This window comes from Lutra lutra, chromosome 8 (assembly GCF_902655055.1).
Source record: "Lutra lutra chromosome 8, mLutLut1.2, whole genome shotgun sequence".
Classification (NCBI taxonomy): domain Eukaryota; kingdom Metazoa; phylum Chordata; class Mammalia; order Carnivora; family Mustelidae; genus Lutra; species Lutra lutra.
In genome coordinates this window covers 80,320,954-80,342,780 of record NC_062285.1, presented here as the reverse complement: position 1 = coordinate 80,342,780, position 21,827 = coordinate 80,320,954, and the positions used below count along the sequence as shown (strand labels likewise).

At 38.7% G+C, this 21,827-nt stretch overlaps 1 protein-coding gene across 6 annotated transcripts in view; it reads left to right on the top strand.

The window, feature by feature from the left end:
- The window catches only part of DENND5B (DENN domain containing 5B), a 203,166-nt gene that overhangs the window by 88,286 nt on the left and 93,053 nt on the right, over positions 1–21,827 (top strand). For all 6 annotated transcript variants that reach the window (XM_047740602.1, XM_047740601.1, XM_047740603.1 and 3 more), the window contains one exon: positions 6,805–7,471. In XM_047740602.1, coding sequence (XP_047596558.1) covers positions 6,805–7,471 — 667 coding nt within the window. The remainder of the gene's footprint in view (positions 1–6,804; positions 7,472–21,827) is intronic.

Genomic DNA, 21,827 nt, shown 5'->3' with positions numbered 1-21,827 from the left:
AAAGTGTAAAGCGTTGACCAAAAAAAAGCCATTCAGATGCCCATCTTGTAAGAGTCAAAGGAAAGAGAGCTATATATACTTTTTTTTTAAGGATTTTATTTATTTGAGAGAGTGAGAAAGAAAGAGGGCATGAGCAGGGTGGAGGAGCAGGGGAAAAGGATCACCAGAGAATCTCCTCCTGTTATTGACGTTAGAATGAAATAAGACCTCATTTTCATCTCATTTCATTCATCTCATTTTCATCCAAGTTTAATTTCTTGTCCCACAATGAAACCATAGGAATGGGGCTTTAATCCAGCTACTACCAGGGGAGCCCACTTGTTTTCTTATCTTCACAGCTAGAATAATTCACAGACATCTCAAACTTAGCATGTCCAAAACTGAACTCACAGTCTTCCCACTAGCCTCGGTCAGTGAATGGTACAGCCATCCACCTAGTTGCCTAAGCTGAAAATCTGGCATTATCGTTGAAAGTTCTCACTTTCTTACTTTCTCCTATGTGCAATCAGTTATCTATCTACTTCTCTCTGTTTTTGTACACCCACCTTAGTCCGAACCCTTGAAGTCTCTTACCTGGACTTCTGCTCCTGTCCTTTCCATTCTTCACACTAACACTGCTTCTTCTGTGGCCACTTCTCTTGGGAAGCCTCTGCTACTTCTTTTTCCCCTGCTGAATTCTTACTGACCCTTCAGGTTTCATTTTAAACACAATTTTTTCAGAGAGGCATCCCTGACCACCTTCTACCATTGTCAGTTCCCTTCAGGTTCTCTTAGGACCTGTTAGCTCCTTGTACCTTTTTGTAGCACCTATCATGATTGCACATGGTTGCACACATACCGTGTGCTAGTTTCACACACGGTAGAGGCTGAAGTCACTGAATAAATGAAGGAATGTTTGCTTACTTACAAATACTTCCCCTTCCTGTCTTTGTCTTTTCAGGTGTTACTTCCCCTGCAAAACCATCTTAAGCAGGAGTAGTTAGGTGCTCTCTCTTCTCAATTTCTATAATGTCTTGAACATACCCTGTAGCAGCATTGATCATGTTATTTTGTAACATTATTTTATAATTTATAATATAAATATTTTATAATATTTTATAATAGTATATTTTATATTATATATCACATTATTTTATTGGTTTGTGTGTTTGTCTTTTTTACCAGACTGTGAACTTTTGGAAGAGATTATTTCCATATTTGTCTTTTGAATTACCAAGATCTAATGTAATATATGACATTAATATTTATTAAAGGAAAAAGGAGGGAGAGAGGGAATGAAGGGAGGAGAAAGGAGGAGCAAACAGACCTATAATTTATCTTTCATTTGTATAATAAGAGAAGGCATAGAAGTCATAACACTATAGGAGATGGAAAAAGGAATTGTAAAAATTCTAGCCAAACCACCCGAAATAGTCCAGAGAGATAATAAGGACATGTAGTCACTCAAGGACGGGGATACACAGCACTGTGAGCTTACTTTCGCTAAAATAATTGGATTACAAGTGACAGTCAGGTAAACAATGACAACCGTAAATGTTCAGTTGTTTTATTGTAGGAGAGTGGGTTGGAGAGGGGATATTGTTAGTAAAAGACAGTAATAGGGATAAAAAGAGATTGTTGAATACCCTAGTGAATGAATCTTGATTTATGTCTCAGGTTTTCTGAAAAATAAACCTGACAATTCATACAAGAATTCCTACTTTTAAAAATGAAAAGGCAGTAGCATTTTCCAAGTCATGGTTCCCAGATTAGAAATTTAATTCTTACTTTTTTGGATTTGTAGGAAGAGACTTTAAGAATTCTTACATCTGTTATCTGTAGCATAGAAAGTCATTCTTTACTTTGAGCACAACTTTTGGCAAGCTTTTCCTGTAAATGTTTGAATGCATGCTCAAGAAAGCTACAAAACCTTAAGGGAATATTTGGCAGCTGTGCAAAAGCAGTTGAAGCTGTAATTTTGTGGTTTATGATGTCAGGAAAGCCTATCAATTAAATTAAATCTTTATTTTGACTTTGGAGGTCACCACATTTCTGTATGGCCTACTACGTGTAAGAAGAAAACCATAGACTTAACCAAGAGAGAAGCTAAATCTGATCCTACCTACCCCTAGCTGTTGTTTTTGTTTGTTTTCTTATTCATTTGTTTATTTATTTATTCATTCAACAAATATATATATGGCATGCACTATCCCAAATAAATATTTGAGCATAGCCTGGAGCAAGAGGGATTCAGATCTTCTTCCTATAATCTTTATTGGCTACAGTAGATGTGTCAGATGAGTTTTTAGTCCTAAATCACCAGAGGATCTCCTCCTGTTATAATGAAAGCAGTTTTAATGTGAAGATATGACTATGAAAAGGTCCTGCCATGGCCTTTCCTTACACAGCTATTCCCATGATTAGGAATAACAATTTTCCTCTAACAAATTCAGGTATTTGTGTGTTTTACCTAACTGTGTGTCTTATTCTATCCAAATATACATAGTAGTTTAATTCTTTTCAGCATATATAAAAATAATTATGTAAAGCTACCTTAGTTATTTCTAGGTCTCATATTCAGTGATATGAAATACAAAGACATTTTCACTAACCTGATAATAGTAACCTTCATGGTTTTTGCTTTTTATATCTATTATCAGTCACCATTTATGGCCCCAAATAGTATATTGCTCTGTGTTTGGTACTCATATGTTTACAGTCATAGCAATATAGCACCAGTCCTTGAGTCATTTACAATCTAGAGATCCAAACAAAATAGAGAAACTAGTAATGTGTACCAGTTTATAATGTAGCATTTGTATACAGCAGTCCAAGACTTTCGTTTTCATTTCTTCCCCCTTCACTAAAGACTTTCTAGAGGAAGAGTGACATTTTAATGGCATTTATAGGATGAAAACAGTACTTTTTATGGAATGATAAAGGAAGGTTCTTTAAGATAGTATTTATGTGCAAACTTAAAGTAAGGGAGTGTCTCCATTACCTATTGCTATATAGCAAACCACCCTAGTACTTACTGTTTAAGAGGCTTAAAACAGGGGCGCCTGGGTGGCTCAGTGGGTTAAGCCGCTGCCTTCGGCTCAGGTCATGATCTCGGAGTCCTGGGATCGAGCCCCGCATCGGGCTCTCTGCTCTCTCGGGGAGCCTGCTTCCTCCTCTCTCTCTGCCTGCCTCTCTGCCTGCTTGTGATCTCTCTGTCAAATTTAAAAAAAAAAAAAAAAGGCTTAAAACATGGGCTGTGGGTTAGCAATTTTTTTTTTTTAATAAAAGGCCAGGTAATAGGGTGCCTGGGTGGCTCAGTGGGGTAAGCCTCTGCCTTTGGCTCAGGTCATGGTCTCAGAGTCCTGGGATCGAGCCCTGCATCGGGCTCTCTGCTCAGCAGGGAGTCTGCTTCTCTCCCTCCTGCCCCCCCACCCCCCGCCTCTCTGCCTACTTGTGATCTCTCTGTCAAATAAATAAAAATAAAATCTTTAAAAAAAAAAAAAAAAGGCCAGGTAATAAATAGTAGAGGCCTTTTTTAGGCCCTACCATTTCTGTCAGTTACTCATTCATCTCTGCGGCTGTAGTGCAAAAATAGACACGGACAGTGCTTAAATGGATGAGCACTATTGTGTTCCAATAAAATTTTATTTTACAAAAACAGGTGGCAGATTGGATTTGACCTAAGCACTAAAGTTTTTTGACTCTTTCTTTTTTTAAAAAATATTTTATTTATTTATTTGAGAGAGAGAGAGACTGCACAGGCAGGTAGAGGGAGAACCAAGCTCCCTGCTGAGCAAGGAGCGTGATGTGAGGACTTGATCCCAGGACGCTGGGATCAAGGACCTTGATCCCAGGACGCTGGGATCATGACCTGAGCCGAAGGCAGCCACTTAACTGAGTCACCCAGGTGTTCCAAGTTTGTTGACTCTTGATTTAAAACGACAAAACTATTGGGGCACCTGGGTGGCTCAGTGGGTTAAGCCTCTGCCTTCGGCTCGGGTCATGATCCCAGGGTCCTGGGATCGAGCCCCCGCATCGGGCTCTCTGCTCAGCAGGGAGCCTGCTTCCCTTCCTCTCTCTCTGCCTGCCTCTCTGCCTACTTGTGACCTCTGTCAGATAAATAAATAAAATCTTTAAGAAAAAAAAAACAAAAAACTATTAACTTGGCTTACAAATCTGCAATTTGGTTAGGGTTTAGCAAGGTAACCCCTCTGCTCTACTGAGTATCAGTTAAGAGTGGCTCAAAGGGTAAAGACTGGAGTCATCTGAAGGTTCACTCACTCATAGGTATATCTCCAGGGCTAGGAACATCATTAGGGAATCCTGTCTCTGTGTGATCTAGAGACCATGTGGTCTCTAGCTTGGTAGCTTCAGGTTAGTTACATTTTTTACATGTTGGCTCAGAGCTCCCAGTGTCTGTGACCAGAGAGAGAGAGACGGAAGTTGTATTGTCTTTACAGCCTGAAAAGTCACTCATTTGTTACTTATTACCTTCATTACATTTTCCTTGACTAGACTAGGAGTGGACAAACTAGCCCTTAGGCCAAATCCAACTGGCTACCTATTTATAAATAAAGTTTTGTTGGAACAAAGTCATGCCCATTCCTTTATGTATTGTCAGTGGCTGCTTTTACACTACAGTGGTAGTGCTGAGTAGCTGTGACTAACATTTTAAGGCCTGCAGAGACTAAAATATTTATTAGCTGGCTTTTTACAGAACAAGTTTTCCAGTCCTGGGTGTAGGCACTTTCATGAGCCATCCATGGTCTTAATGCTATTGTATACATTGCTGCTTCAAACATTGGGGTGCGCATGCCCCTTTGGATCACTACATTTATATCTTTGGCATAAATTACCAGTAGTGCAATTGCTGGGTCATAGGATAGCTCTATTTTCAACTTTCTGAAGAACCTCCATACTGTTTTCCAGAGTGGCTGCACCAGCTTGCATCCCCACCAACGGTGTAGGATAACCTCCCCCCATCTTGCATTCTGTTCCCACCCACAGAAAACATGTGTCACTTCCTCAGACCTTCATGTTCTGTCTTGTGGGCTTCTGCACATGTGTCCTCTCTGCCTTCTCTTCATCTCACTAACACCTATACTCATCTTCAGGTTTTCACTTAGACTTTTATTTTTTTCTGGTAGCTCCTTCTTTTTTAATTGATGTCATCCTGTGATGTTTTTCCCATGGCAGTCTGCATTTACGCTATCATAGCACTTCCCATACATTATTTACAGTTCATGATTTTTTTAGTCATCTGCTGTCCTTACTGGACTGGAAGCTCCATAGGAGCAGGAACATGTCTATCTGTCTTTCTAACCTGTACCACCATCATAAGGTCTGGCTCATAAAGACACTTAATAAGTGTTTGTTGACAGTTTGAATGATAGACTTGTAATTTTAAGGTGAATTACATTTTCTTAGTAACATGGGGAGAACAACTAAATTTCACATCAGATTCATTGTTAAGTCTGAACAAGAAAAATGTAATAACTGTGGTAAAATTATTTCTATGCAGAAAGTATATTGCAGTACAAAAATAGAAATATAAAAATTAATAATGATCATTATGTTAGTATAGTTAAATTACAAGTTTTTTTCCTATAGGATATTTCAGATTTTCTATAATTTTTTTTATTTCTTTTATTTAAAATGTTTTAAAAAATGAATTCAAATTGCATCTTAAGAATCTTAAAGATAGGGGTGCCTGGGTGGCTCAGTGGGTTAAGCCTCTGCCTTCGACTCAGGTCACGATCTCAGGGTCCTGGGATCAAGCACCGCATCGCATCGGGCTTTCTGCTCAGCAGGGAGCCTGCTTCCCCCTCTATCTCTGCCTGCTGCTCTGCCTACTTGTGATCTCTCTTTCTCTGTTAAATAAATAAATAAAATATTTTAAAAAAAAAAAGAATCTTAAAGATAGCATCTTCAGCTCCTCAGATTATTTTGTTCCCAAGTTTGACTGAATCCTGGGTCATTACCAAGACCTAAAGCATAATACCTACTGGAGCCAATCTAAAATGTCTTTGTTTATACTCTTCTTCTTCAGTAAATCGAAAAATCATTCCATTTTTAAAATTTCTCTTTCTAAGATCAAGTTTCATATTGTTCAAAATAGTGAAAATGAGGGGCAGTTGGGTGGCTCAGTTGTTTAGCGTCTGCCTTCAGCTCCGTCCTGGGATCGAGCCCTGCATCAGGCTCCCTGCTTGGTGGGAAGCCTGTTTCTTCCTCTTCCCACTCCCGCTGCTTATGTTCCTCTCTCACTGTCTCTCCCTCTCTGACAAATAAATAAAATCTTCAAAAAAAAAAAAAAAAGTGAAAATGATACTCTTGTTTTTTTTCTTTTTTTTTCAATTTATCAAATGAGCCTTCATGTACTTCCACATTTCTCTGAAATATTAACATCGTTGCTCAAAAAATGGTACTTATATTTAAGTATTTGTAAGGTGTCTTGGAATATTTTGCCTTCAAGTCATTGATAAAGTCAGGCTCAGAGAACTCACATGCGGTGCTGAAGGTCAGAGGCTTGAGTAGAGGTTTCCTGGGAACAAGTCAAAAATCTTTCCATTCTTAGACCTCCTGAATGTAATACACAGTAAAGATGGTTCTCCTTGTATATATTTCTTTTAAAAAATAGTTTTATCAGTGTGTCAATGAGGAACTTAAAATGTATTTCTAACTTAAGGCTGCTGCTAATAATATTAAATATGGATAAAACCTCTGTGTCCTTTGGAGTCCTGTTGTGTTAAAAACAACAAACATTTTTTTCTAGTTTGAAGTTACTTATGTACTGCATTCTGATCCTTTTCCCCCTTTCCTCCACAGTTGTGCATGCCTAAAGGGCTATCTTTCAGAACTCAGACTGACAATAAAGACCCTCAGTTCCACTCATTTATAATTACCCGGGAAGATGGCTCTCGTACCTATGGTTTTGTTCTGACCTTTTACGAAGAAGTTACCAGTAAGCAGATCTGCACAGCCATGCAGACGCTCTACCAGATGCACAACGCTGAGCATTACAGCAGTGTGTACGCTTCGTCCTCCTGCAGCATGGATTCGCTGGCCAGCAGTATTGATGAGGGAGACACCACTTCCCTTTTGAAACTCCAGCGGTACAACTCCTATGACATCAGCAGAGACACGCTGTATGTTTCAAAAAGTATATGCTTGATCACACCACTGCCTTTCATGCAGGCCTGCAAGAAGTTCCTCATCCAGCTTTATAAAGCAGTAACCTCCCAGCAGCCGCCGCCCTTGCCACTTGAGAGCTACATCCATAACATTCTCTACGAGGTACCCCTTCCACCTCCAGGGAGATCACTGAAATTTTATGGTGTTTATGAACCCGTCATCTGCCAGAGACCTGGACCCAGTGAACTCCCCCTTTCTGATTACCCTCTTCGAGAGGCCTTCGAGCTTCTGGGATTGGAGAACCTGGTGCAGGTGTTTACCTGTGTTCTTTTAGAGATGCAGATCCTTCTCTACTCACAAGGTAGGTCTTTCCTGGATTTTAAGTCTCCCCCAGAAAAGTGCATATGAATCCCAACTATTGCATTTCCATGGGGTATATTACTAGAACCAAATAATTAATGGTCAGAGGTCTTCTGTTTTGTGTAAAAGGAGCACCTGTTTTAGGTGGGACCAGAGGCTAAGATATTACTTCTCTTTGAGGTGTCAGTGGCTGTGAAGAAAAACAGGAAAGCATACAAAAGCCTGAATCTGGCTGACTTGAGTATATTTATTTTTTAATGAAAATAGGCCCTTTTTTCCAGGTAGTACATAATCATAATAAAAGAAACATACTTGTTTTCATAATGGAAGTGAGAGAATGATGTTAGTACCAAGAACATGTAGCTGTCTTATTTTTTGCAGATGAGTAAAGGTTCCCATCAAAACTCAGTTGACATTGGAAAGGCATAAATGAAATTGTTGACTCTGAAGCTTCCTAAGGCAATCAACTTTGGACCTTTGCCTGTGGGAGATCTCACTAGTTGTGGCTCTCTTGAGTCTAACAGTTCGGGTAGAGTTATGTGGGGTCTTTTTGTTTCATTTTGCTTTTATTCCCAAAAGGAAGGTATCTTTGTGATGTTTTTCATTCAACGTTCTCCCAGCACATACTTAAGAAACTTAACAGAATTTGGGTTTTATTTGATGAATGCATTTATGATGGCTAATGTTGAGCTTAAACTTAGAGCACTGGCTCCAACCTGAACATGATTTTGCAGAGAAAATAGAGATGCTCTGTCTTAACAGATAGGGAGTTGAAGGAAAATATAAAATGGTTGCTGCACATCGATGGGTTCTTTGAAAAATGTGGCACAAATATTTGGGTTAGCTTTTTGCTAACTTGTATTTAGGCTAGCAGAATTGTAGTGCAGTCTCCTGATGGCTGCCATCAAGCTTATTTTACCACTTCCCTTTTTTTCTTTTCTGTTTTAAATTAGAAGTGAGGCTGAGCCAAGTAGGCTATATTTGTACTTCCCCATCTTGTGTGTATGTTGACACTATTTGTGTGTTGACAGCCCTTCATGAGGTTGTATTTTCTTCAGTTTATCCTACAAAATGTTCTTTGATAATGTGTTCTGATGTCTCTATTTTTGTTGTCCGGAAGTTCTCTAATGATCAATTGAAATTCTCTCTTTTGCTCTTGCTCTTACTCTCTTAGGGTTTATCATTACCTGCAGGTCACTCGTTTGTATTTAAAACGTGTAACTTAGTAATTCTCTCTTCCTTTCTGTTTCTTTCTTTCTTTTTTCCCTGAAAACAGCGTACGGGGTAGGGGGTTAGAGAGTGCTGGAAGGGGACAGGGCGTGGAACTAGATAGCCTCAGGTGTATTAACCTATGAGAAAAAATAATTTCAGTCCTAGATTAACAAGGGATCTTCAAGTCATTTGGTTCAGTTTTAGCTCTGCCTAGAGAAGCAGTTTGGACCAGAAAGAATATTGGTTTTTAAGTCATAACAATCCTAGATTCAGATCTCTGTCGCATTACTAACTGTAACCATAAACAAGTTATGTAATCTTCCTGAGTGTCAGTTAATTCATCTTTATGGGGATAACGGGATTTTTTCCTTCTCTCTCGCTGATTTATTGTGAAGGTTAACTAAGAAAACTACAGACTACTTTGGGTATAATTGGCACTAAATGATAGCTGATTTATTGTAATTATTATTCATTTTATTAGTCCTACACAATCCTCTATAAATTATGTATATTTTAAGTTGCATGGGTCCACCATATTACTGCATTTAAAGTATAGTTTTGTTAGATTAAATAATCAAGGCATCTGTTACAGGGTTGAGAGCCTAATAAATGTTCTTTTATACTGAATGTTAGGGCTTTTTTTTTTTCTTAGCAAAAAAACCCCTTTCACTGTCACACTTTCTCTTTTGAAAAGCACTGTATGTCTTGGGACGCCTGGGTGGCTCAGTTGGTTGGACGACTGCCTTTGGCTCAGGTCATGATCCCGGAGTGCTGGGATCGAGTCCCGCATCGGGCTCCCAGCTCCACGGGGAGTCTGCTTCTCTCTCTGACCTTCTCCTCGCTCATGCTCTCTCTCACTGTCTCTCTCTCTCTCAAATAAATAAATAAAATCTTTAAAAAAAAAAAAAAAAAAGCACTGTATGTCTCACTGCATGTGGTCTGTCCTGAGCTCTCATCTTTCTGCTGTTTGATTAGCTTATCCCAGGCGGTTCATGGAAGCTGTTGAAAAGTTATAGTTGATTAATATCTGCCAGTTTAATTCAATTTCAAATGAAGAAGCATGAACATGTTTTTGTACTAAATGAGGTGTTTTTTGTGGGGTTTTGTGGGATTTTTTTGGTAATTTGGTTTTATCCCGAGAACAACAGATGAATCCTGAAGTTATAGAACTCTCTCTCTCTCTGCGTGTGCGCGCGCACACACACACATTTACACACACATTTTAAGTGTCCTACAAAAGAAAGCTTCATATGGTAATTTTATAACCATTCACTGAAATCACTCTGTGTTAGGAATTGGCTATGCTTCTCTCTTCAACAATGAGTTACTGCTCTTATCTGTATTTTATTAAAAGGAAGTTGAGGCTCAGGGAAGCCAAATAACCTTCCTGAGAGCACATAGGTATTAGGTAGTGTTGTAGAGTTAAGAATGGGGCTTGGATCTATCTTTCTCCAGAGCACTTAATCGCCATGTTAACTGTATTGGGCGCTGCACTTCACCTTTCCTTATCTGTCTCAATATTTCTTTTTAAATTATTAACTCACTCTACCAATCTTTTACAAAGGGTTCATGCTAAATAACTATAGAGTATAAAATGAAAGCTCTATATAAATGCAGGTTTTAATACTGGCAATGTCTTTCCCATTAGAGAAAAAAGTTTCATTTAAATGAATGAAATAAGAGTCATTAGGTTGATTTGTATCTGGTGCCCTCCTTCATTCTTACCATGTTAAGGGGGTTTTAATAACACCCAATACTCCTGTTCTTATTCACTAATACAGCTATGCCATAAAATTTAAAAAAATTGTAAGTGCTAAACAATTACGGTGAAAACCCAAAGTGAATCAGAATAGAAGGGTTTTAGTGATGAAAACTGCCCTTCTAGACTGATTTGAAATTCTGGTCCATAGCCCATTTAAACAGATTCAATCTGCTATTTAGAGAGTGTGTATATCACACTCACTTTGTGGTGGTAACTAGCTAGAGATTTTAAGTAGAGAATGCACCCAGGAGATAGAGGCTCTTTTCCAGGACCCCAAATCAGAAAAGATCACTTTCTTCTGCACCCTGGAAGTACATGGAACAGGATGGGGGAAGTTTAGAGTATGATCTTCTTTTCAAAGGAATAGTGACAGAATTAAAGGGGAACTTAAATATGAGTGACTAATTTTTGATACCAATAATTAAAGTCTCAAGAACAATTTTGGGACCTTGCTTACCTTCTTTGACTCCACAGCTCACACTAGACTGCCATGTCAGCCTGTGTGCCTTCACAGTGCCCCTCTCCCCTCCTTTCTTCCCTTCCCTCTAGTAAGTTGTGCATCAGTTAACCTTGTCAGAAGGTAGAAGCCACTTAAAGCTTTCTTAAAAAGGTTGGGAGTCTCCTAATCACAGATTGCTGCTTGTGCTCAACTGAGCACCATAGCTTGTTGGTTATAGGGTTTTTTTTTTTTAATTAATTTATTTTTTTAAAGATTTTATTTATTTATTTGACAGAGAGAGATCACAAGCAGGCAGAGAGGCAGGCAGAGAGAGAGGAGGAAGCAGGTTCTCTGCTGAGCAGAGAGCCCGATGCGGGGCTCGATCCCAGGATCCTGAGATCATGACCTGAGCCGAAGGCAGCGGCTTAACCCGCTTAGCCACCCAGGTGCCCAAGGGTTTTTAAATCATAAAAGCTAACTTGGGTATTTTGATGGAAGAAAGTGGGTTCCCATGACCTATACCTAAAAGCAGTAGAATTTAACTAACTTTGGCCAGTGTCTTTATATTAGCTTTATTTTGGGATAAATAGAATTTTAATATTAGGACTTTTTCTTATTGATGTTTTGTTTCATATTCAAGAAATTAATCCTTTGTCAGTTACATGTGTAACACATATCTTCATCTAATTTATGGCTAATTTTAATGATCTTTGATGAATTAAGATACTCTTAATATTCATGAATTTGTGGGGCGCCTGGGTGGCTCAGTGGGTTAAAGCCTCTGCCTTTGGCTGAGGTCATGATCTCAGGTGCTGGGATCAAGCCCCCGCATGGGGCTCTCTGCTCAGCAGGGAGCCTGCTTCCTCCTCTCTCTCTGCTTGCTTGTGATCTCTCTCTCTCTCTGTGTCAAAAAAGTAAATAAATAAATAAAATCTTAAAAAAAAAATTCATGAATTTGAATTCATCGGTCTTTTAACTTACAACTTAACTTTCTGTTTCAGAAATTCTCTATTCAGAGATCATAAAAATAGACATTTTTTTCTTAATGTTTTAAAGTTTTATTTAGCATTTAAGGCCTTAGTCTTAAGAAATTTATTTTTTTAATCTATTTTTCCTTGTTGTAAGGAAGAGATCAAATTTAATATTTTAGAAATATCTCCAACTAGTTATCCTAGTCATTGGATAGACCTCTTTTTTCTTCTTCTGAGCAGGAGTATCATTAATGTCATATAGAAGTTGCTGTATGTGAGGGTATATTTCTGGTGTACTTCAGTTTATTCTGCCAGTCTTTTTGTCCCTCTACTAAATTACTGTAGCTTTAAAGTAAGTCTTGGCATCTGGTAGGATGGTTCCCTCATTACCTTATTTTTTTACCCAGGAAATAGACTATTTTATTCAATATACATTTTTCACATATCTATATGTACAATACAAAATAATGACATCATTTTAGCACTTAGCTGAAAGAGAGCCTTAAGAATCATTAATCCTTCAAAGCCATACCATCATAAGAACTTTATAACATAGATAATGCTGTGCTACAGATAATAACCACTACCTTCTTTTTATTGGAATTGTGTCAAATCTAATATGAGGACAATGACATATTTAAAATACTGACTTTTCCCTTCCATGAAAATGCTGTATCTCTCTGTTTCTAAGGGTCTTATTTAATGTCTCTCAGTAAAGTTTTACAATAGTAGATAATTACAAATAATGACAGTTTTGTTTCTTCTATTCCAATATTTTTCACTTTTATTTCTTTTTCTTGCCTTACTATACTAGGCTCTCCAGTACAATATAGAATAGAATTTATAGTAGCAGGCATCCTTGTCTTTTTCCTGATTTTAAAAAGAACACATTTGTTTGTTTGTTTGTTTATATTTTGTTTATTGAGAGACAGTGCATAGGGGGAGGGGCAGAGGAAGAGGGGAAAAAGAACCTCAAGCAGGCTCCAAGTCCAGCACGAGCATGAGGTGAGGGGTTGGCCTCAGTCTCACAACCCAGAGATTATGACCTGAGCAGAAACCAAGAGGTGGATGTGTAACCAACCTAGGTGCTGCTGAAGAGAACACTTAATGCTTTACTATAAAGTATAACATTTTCTGTAGTGTTTTTGGTAACTACCTTATACTAGGTTAAAGAAGTTTTTGTTTTTTTTTTTAAAGACTTTTTTTTAGGGCGCCTGGATGGCTCAGTGGGTTAAGCCTCTGCCTTCGGCTCAGGTCATGATCCCAGGGTCCTGGGATTAAGCCCTGCACTGGGCTCTCTGCTCAGCGGGGAGCCTGCTTCCTCCTCTCTCTCTGCCTGCCTCTCTGCCTACTTGTGGTCTCTGTCTGTCAAATAAATAAATTAAAATTTTTTTAATTGACATTAAATAAATGTCAAATTAAAATTTTTTAAATTGACATTAAATAAATGTCAAATAAATAAATTTTAAAAATTTTTTAATAAATTAAAAATTTTTAATTGACATTAAATAAATGTCAAATAAATAAATTTAAAAAATTTTTTAATTTATTTATTTGACAGAGATCACAAGTAGGCAGAGAGGCAGGCAGAGAGAGAGGGGGAAGCAGGCTCCTTGCTGAGCAGAGAGCCCAGTGCAGGGCTTAATCCCAGGACCCTGGGATCATGACCTGAGCGGAAGGCAGAGGCTTAACCCACTGAGCCACCCAGGCGCCCCTGCATCTATGTGTTTTAATGATTGACTTATAATGTTCATTTCTTGTACTATCTTTTCTGTTTTTAGTATTAAGGCTATTCTAGCTTATACATTGAGTTGGAAAATGTTCTGTTTTTTGGTTTTGTTTTTTTTTTCTGGGAGATAGAGATAACTTCATTTAAGGTTGTAAATATATGTTCCATGACTGTTTGAGAAAACTTGTCTGTAAACTGTTTGGTCTTGTTGGGAAGATGTAAGGTACCAGGTCAATCTCTTTAATAGTTTATTTAGATTTTTTATTTCTCCCTCCGTTCTTGCCCCCCACCTTCTACTTTTTCTCCTCTTCCTCCTCTTCCTCCTCCTTCATCATCACCATCATCATTGTTGTCACCTATGGTGTTTTACTATACCACAGGCTACCCCCTGGTATTTGACCGCGGATCCCATATAGCAAAAGAACCCTGGTAGTTAAAAGATGCTGGCACATTACTAGTCCCATTCAGTCATTAACAGTTCAGTCCATCATCCTTATTGAATGAAAATGTTTCCTAGGCTAAGGTCATTCAGGTTTGCAGACTTCCATTTGGTCTTGTCAGGTTCCAAAAGCAGTAGTGGTCTAAGCAATACATGGTTTCACCTTTGAAGGCATCTGGTATAATTGAGGTAAGAGACAATATTATCTCTTACTCTAAGCCTCTTTTGAGGTGTTAATGTATATTGTATTTCCCTTACTGCATAACTCATTTATTCTTTCCTTTATCCTCAGCTACTAGTCCTCCTCCTTTTTGTTTAAACTCAGATGCTTCTACCTTTGGAAGGGCACACCTTAGGTTCCTGCTTAGATTCAGCTACAGTACAGGTAGATTTCAGGATTCTACAAGTGACAATAGAATCTAGCAGCCTCTTATACATTCCAGAGTCAGTCCTATGGGAAAAGAGGCAACAGTCTCCATTTGATTTTAGAATTCATCTAAACAGTTCCTTCTCCATTAGAGTGTTTCTCCAACATTACCTAGGACATCATGAGTATTTCAAGATTATTTCATGTCTTTCATTAATAAGAACAGTTTAATGTCCAGTAAGCAAGTAATTGCCTCTCATGGAAGTTCTCTAGTCCAGCATCCTAATACTCGTCACTGGGAGGTGCTCACAATTTTTGCCATAGCCTCAGCCTGTGCTGTGCATATAGGGCTATGGTGTGGAATTTGTCCATACCAGGACTCCTGCTACTTTTGTACACTGTGTAGGCTCAGGCAGTCTTATTCCCATGTGGCATGTCCAGTTAATATTGTTTGAAGGGCAATTTATGTTCTTTCTGTTTTACTTCTAACGGAAGTGTTATACAGTCATACAAATTATCCATTCCTATAAAATATTCAGGTAAAGCCTATTTATTTACTTATTTTTTATTTATAGTTTAGGTAGTTTACATATTCTAGAGTAGAATTCAGTGATTCATCACTTATGTACAACACTCAGTGCTCACCCAAGTGCCCTCTTTAATACCCGTGACCCATCTAGCCCATGCCCCACCTACCTCCCTTTATCCACCCTCAGTGTGTTCTCTGTTGTTAAAAGTCTCTTATGGGGGACGCCTGAGTGGCTCAGTTGGTTAAGCAGCTGCCTTCGGCTCAGGTCATGATCCCAGCATCCTGGGATCGAGTCCCACATCGGGCTCCTTGCTCGTCAGGGAACCTGCTTCTCCCTCTGCCTCTGCCTGCCATTCTGTCTGCCTGTGCTCGCTCGCTCTCCCTCTCTCTCTCTCTGACAAATAAATAAATAAATAAAATCTTAAAAAAAAAAAAAGAGTCTCTTATGGTTTGTTTCCCTCTCCCCTTTATTTCTCCACTTCTGGTAAACTCACCTGTTTTCTTTCTTAAATTCCACATATGAGTGAAATCATACGGTATTTGTCTGTTCTGACTGACTTACTTCATTTAGCATAATACACTTTAGTTTCATCCACGTTGTTGCAAATGGCAAATTTCACTTTCTTGATGGCTGAGTAATATTCTATGGTGTGTGTGTGTGTGTACACGTGTGTACACACCACATCCTCTTTGTCCATTTGTTAGTCGATGGACATTAGATCTCTCCATAGTTTGGCTGTTGTTGATAACGCTTCTGTAAACATCATGGTGTATGTACCTATTCAGATTTGTATTTTTGTATCCTTTGGGTAAATACTTAGTAGAGCAATTGCTGGGTTGTAGGGTAGTTTTATTTTTAACTTTTTTTAAGGAACCTCCATACTGGTTTCCACAGTTGTTGCACCAGTTTACATTCCCACCAACAGTGCAAGAGGGTTCCCTTTCTCCGCATCCTGGCCAACCCCTGTTGTTTCTTGTGTTGTTAATTTTAGCCATTCTGACTGGTGTGAGGTGATATCTCATGGTGTTTTCAATTTGTATTTCTCTGATGATGAGTGATGTTGAGCATCTTGTCATGTGTCTGTTAGCCATCTGGATGTCTTCTTTGGAAAGGTGTCTAGTTGTGTCTTCTGTCCATTTTTAAACTGGATTATTTGTTTTTTGTTGTTGAGTTTGATAAGTTCTTTATAGATTTTGGATACTAACCCTTTATCAGATATGTCATTGGCAAATATCTTCTCCCATTCCATAGGCATCCTTTGCTGTGCAGAAGCTATTTATCTTGAGGAAGTCCCAATAGTTCATTTTTTTTTTTAAGATTTTTATTATTTATTTGATACAGAGAGAGAGAGATCACAAGTAGGCAGAGAGGCAGGCAGAGAGAGAGGGGAAGCAGGCTCCCTGCCGAGCAGAGAGCCCAACGCGGGGCTCGATCCCAGGACCTTGAGATCACGACCCGGGCCGAAGGCAGAGGCCCAACCCACTGAGCCACCCAGGCGCCCCCCAATAGTTCATTTTTGTTTATTTCCCTTGCCTCCAGTAAAAAGTTGCTGTGGCCAAGGTCACAGAGGTTGCTGCCTGTGTTCTCCTCTAGGATTTTGATGATTTCCTATCTCACATTTAGGTCTTTAATCCATTTTGAATTTATTTTTGTGTATGATATAAGAAAGTGGTCAGTTGCATTCTTCTGCATGTTACTTCTGCATGTTACTGCATGTTACTATAAGAGTATCTAGTGGAAAAAAGAGTGTCTCTCCAACAAATGGTGTTGGGAAAACTAGACTGCTGTCTAGTTTTATTGCTTTATCGAAGATTAGTGCTTGGTTTTCTATTCTGTTCCATTGATCTGTTTGTCTTTTTTTCTACCAGCACCACTGTCTTGATGACTATAGCTTTGTAATACAGCTTAAAATCTGGAATCATGATGCCTCCAGTTTTGTTTTTCTGAACTGCTTTGGCTATTTGTAGTCTGGTGGCTCCATAAAAGTTGTAGAATTGTTCGTTCTATCTCTCTGAAAAAATGCTAGTGGTGTTTTGATAGGGATTGCATTAAATATATAGTTTGAGGTAAAGCCTATTTAAACATTGTAATTTTTGCCTAAACTTAAACTTTAATGCTTTCAACCTTTAAACTCTTATGTTCTTTCAATCTAATTGTAGCCCTCATTACGACTTCACTAAAGGGTCTTGGTACCACAGTACATGAGGCTCCTATGTAAAGGATTTCAGAAACTTCTCTTTTCTCACTGACCATTTTCCCCACTCTTGTGCGTTAGGTTTTGGGTCTCCACAGGGGGTGAGCCAAGAGAACTTGGCCCTTTTGTCAATCTTTAGATTTTTTTTTAAGATCTGTTTATTTTAGTGATAGTGAGCACTTGAGTGCAAGTGGGGGAGGGGCAGAGGAAGAGAGAGAGAACACCTACAAGCAGACTCCCTGGCTGAGCACAGAACCCCACGGGCCTTAATCCCAGGACCCCTGAGATCATGACCCTAGCCACAGCCAAGAGTCGGACTCTGAACTGACTGAGCCACCCAGGTGCCCTTGTTGATCTTTGTCTTGATTACTCTGCCCGACTGTTGCCCTAGATGATTGCAGGTCTGGTTTCTCATTATAATCTTTGTCTTTCCCACATTTTAAATTTCTCCAAACAGGAGTAAATAGACCCAACTTGTTTGGCATCTTTTAATGTAAGGGTACCAACAAGGGGTTCCTTTGGTCTATCTAGCCTTAGAGAGTGTTGTTATTACGACTTTGTTTCAGCCCCATCAATGTCTGTATTACTCATCCCATTTTTCAGTAACCATCTAAAGATTTACACCCTGCTAGAATGAGTCACTTGACACTCATTTTCCTTTTCCTCCTTGTTTCACTCCTATCAATATTTGCTTTATTCACCCTATTTCTTAATAACTTACAAGATTTCCACCCTGCTGGGAAAAGTCCCTTGACTCCCCCCTGCCACTCCACGTATTCTTGTTAATTTAATACTTTTATTAGTACCTTTAGGCTTCATGAGGAGCAAATTCATTCAAGATTGCAAATTTGAGAAGGCTTCTCTGATTTTGTGGCATTAAGGTTACATGAGGTATTTATGCAGAAGGGGCCCCCAGAATTTACCATGACCTGGGTAATGGGCATATTCAGTGGGTAAGTATCCCAGTTATTATAAAGCCAATCCTACAGAGCTTGCATATGAAGCCTATTAACTGCTTCATCTAGGATGTTCCACTTGGTATTTAAGAGGGAGTCAGGCAGTCCCCTTTCCTCAGGATAAACAGACTTTACAAAAACTTTTATCTAGTCCACCAGACTATCTGTTCCTTCAGGAGTAACCTGCTATGTGTGTGGATCATGGATAGCTACCTGTGATCCTCTAATAGTTAACTGTGGGTCTTAAATCAACCCAAACATGCTCTTCTACCCTGCAGCGTTTCAAAACAAAGATACCATTCCTGAATTACTCTCTCAATCCATTTTAAAAAGGGTTCTTTAACAAGTTGATACTGATCTACAAAATGAGATAACTCCTTCACATTATACCTCCTGGTTTCAATAGCTTCTTGGTTTTGCCCCACTTTGTAGTATAAACTTGAGTGACCAAAAGTCTCTTAGAAATGCTATTTGTTGGCCTCACATAATTTTTCCCTTTTGGGAAAGCCTTAAGACTACTTAGCAGAAGTTCAGCTTGTTATAATGTCAAGTGTGACCCAGCACTCTCTTAATTTTATTTTTGTTATTATAGATAACAGTAATGAAGGGATTGTATATTGCATTTTTTTTTCTTACTGGTTTGCATTTCCTCAGGAATCTCATGAACCAGTTTCCCAGGAGTTGGATTCATCTCTGAATTACATTGTTAACTCTTGCCTTCCGTAACTTACCTCAGCTGCTGTTCCATAACTTTGGTGACCATCAGGCCACCTAGGAATCAGAGTTTTCTCATCCCCCACACTTCCATCCTTTCTCTTCCCAAATCACATATTTCTGTGAATCTGGGCCTTTCTAGTGAATCCTTCATTTTCTGAAACCGAATGATAGGTGTTTCCTGACACTAAACAAGAGCTTCTTTCTTTTCTACCACCAGTCAGTCCCGCAGCAACTGAGTACGCAACAATTCAATTCAGTTGTGATACTAATTACCTGGAGTTAACACCAGACTCCACAGGTTTAGGGGTTTGGTCTTCACTTCAGGCACTAGCTACAAGTGGGGTGTCCAGGCAACCCTCATTGCTGCCTAGACAACTCCACATTCAGGAGTTTACACAATCCACCACTCAGACTCAGTAACTTGCTTAGAAGAACTCACAGAACTCTGGAAAGCATTTTCCTTACCGTCACTGGTTTATTATAAAACCTAAAACTCAGGAAGAGATTTGTAGGAAATGCCCTGGGGGTGGGGGAGGGTGCTACAGAGTTTTCATGCTGCTCTTGGGACACAACACCTCAGTATATCTTTCCAACCTAGAAGAAGCTCCTCTGTCTCTTCTTGAATCAATTTATTTAATTTTTTTTCTTGAATCAATTTTTGTTCATTTATATTTTCTCTAGGAACAAGTTTCTAAAACTTTCAGCCTATTTGCCTAAAACTTTCAACTTATTGCCCAAGGTCTTAATATTTCCTTTTCTTCATAGTCTCTGCTTTATCTGCAGTTTTGTCTCCCTTTTTATTCTGAATACTGTTTATTTGTGCCCTTTCTCTTTTCTCCTTGCTTATTTTTACCTGAAGTGTGTTGATTATGTTACTCTTTTTAAAGAACTTTTACCCTTGTTAATATTCATGAAGAATATTTAGATAAAGATGTAATAAATACATCTTTTTTTGTTTAGTTTCTAATTCCATTATTGTTCTTTTCTTTCTACTGTTTCCTTTGGACTTAATTTTTTTTTTATTTTTTTTTAATCTGACATTGATCACAAGTAGGCAGAGACAGGCAGCGGGTGCAAACAGGCTCCCCGGTGTGCAGAGAATCTGATGTGGGGCTCCATCCCGGGACCTCAAGATCGTGACCTGGGCCGAAGGCAGAGGCTTAACCCACTGAGCTACCCAGGCACCCCCTGGACTTAATTATTTTAAATCTTCCTTTTACCCCTCTCCCTAGATATTAACATTTGAGTCTTTGAGCGTTTGGATCTTGTTTTGGCTACATCCCACAAGTCTTAGTGTCTAGTGTTTTGATTATTTAATTCTAAGAATTTTTAAATTTTTTTATTTTGACCATTTGTCTGGCTTTTCTTCCTTTTTTGCCTTTTTTTTTTAAATAACTGAAATGGCTTTTTTTCTCATTGCAGTTTTTTTTCTGTGTTATCAGCTCTGTTTCCCTTTCTTAATGGTAAATTTTGGAATTTTAACATAAACACTTAGTCTTATGTCAGTGAGAATCTTTAAAATATTAATACTGTGGGGCGCATGGGTGGCTCAGTCATTAAGCATTGCCCTTCAGCTCAGATCATGATCCCAGGGTCCTGGGATTGATCCCTGCATCAGGTTCCCTGCTCAGTGGGAAGCCTGCTTTTCCCTCTCCCACTTCCCCTGCTTATATTCCCTCTCTTGCTGTGTCTCTCTGTCAAATAAATAAAATCTTTAAAAATACATATTAATATTGTAAAATGCTTTAATAGCAGTCACCCCCCATCATAGCTTATTTGATAGTTATTTGGAATTTTGTTAATCCTTCATATAGGACATTTTTAATTTATACACTTGATTTTCTTTAACTTTACCAACTATTAAATAACAAATTCAACCAAGTAAATTATAAAGATGTAATTGTCTTTATTAATTCATGTATTGGGCAGTATCCTGTCTAGAAAATACAGGAGTGCTCCAAAGGTCTATAGAAAGGGAAAGTTTTTTCTTTCGTTTTGTTTTTTAAAGATTTTATTTATTTATTTGAGAGAGAGAGTGACAATAGTGAGAGAGAGTACAACTGGGGAGGAGAGAGAGAAGCAGTCTTCCTCTGAGAAGGGAACCCGACGTGGGGCTTGATCCCAGAACTCCAGAATCATGACCCCAGCTGAAGGCAAACCCCTAATTCAGTAAGCCACCCACGTGCCCCTAGAAAGGGAAAGGTTTTTAAATGCAGGACAAGGAAGTCATAAACAGAAGAAAGGATTATTTTGGGTGAGGTCACCTTCCTGTGGGGACAAAGGGTCTTACTAGGTGGATTACCTCAGCAGTGCTGACCAGGAAATTCCAGACTGACCAGTTAAGACTGCTTTTCTGGGGGAGGTTGAAACTGTAATTAGATTAGGTACTAAGTCCTGGGGTTGGTAACATGACCTAGTATAAGTAACTCCATTTTAGATCTGTGGTTTTCTTTTTCTTTTCTTTTTTTTTTTAATTTTTTTATTTTTTTAAAGGTTGTATTTATTTATTTTCCCTAGAGAGAGCAAGAGAGCACAAGTGGGGTAGGGGGTGGAAGGTAGCGAAGGGACAGAGGGAGTGAGAGAAGCAAACTCCCCACTGAACAGGGAGCCCAATGCAGGACTCGATCCTAGGACTTTGGGCAGATGCTTAAGCAACTGAGCCACCAGGCTCCCGTGTGGTTTTCTTTTTAATACCACAATTGCCGTTTCTTGAAAATTCACATTCTATTTTGTATCTTAAATAGTTCTTGGTTCAGTCTTCTTCCTAAGGTATATCCTTAGACATTCCCCAAATGAGGTGATATTTTCAATGAGATTTTGTTCATCTGAAACTGTTTTCCCTTTGCCTGTGTTTTTGAATGATTTTATTAGGTATTAAATACTAGGTTAAAACTGGTTTTTTTATTTTCCTTCTCTTAGCACTTTGAGAGTAAGATGCTACCATCTTCTGGTTTCCAGTGTAGCTGTTGAGAAGTAATTTATCACAGTCACCCTAATTGTCATTCCATGGCCAGACATCTGTCTTTTCACTCTGGCTGTAT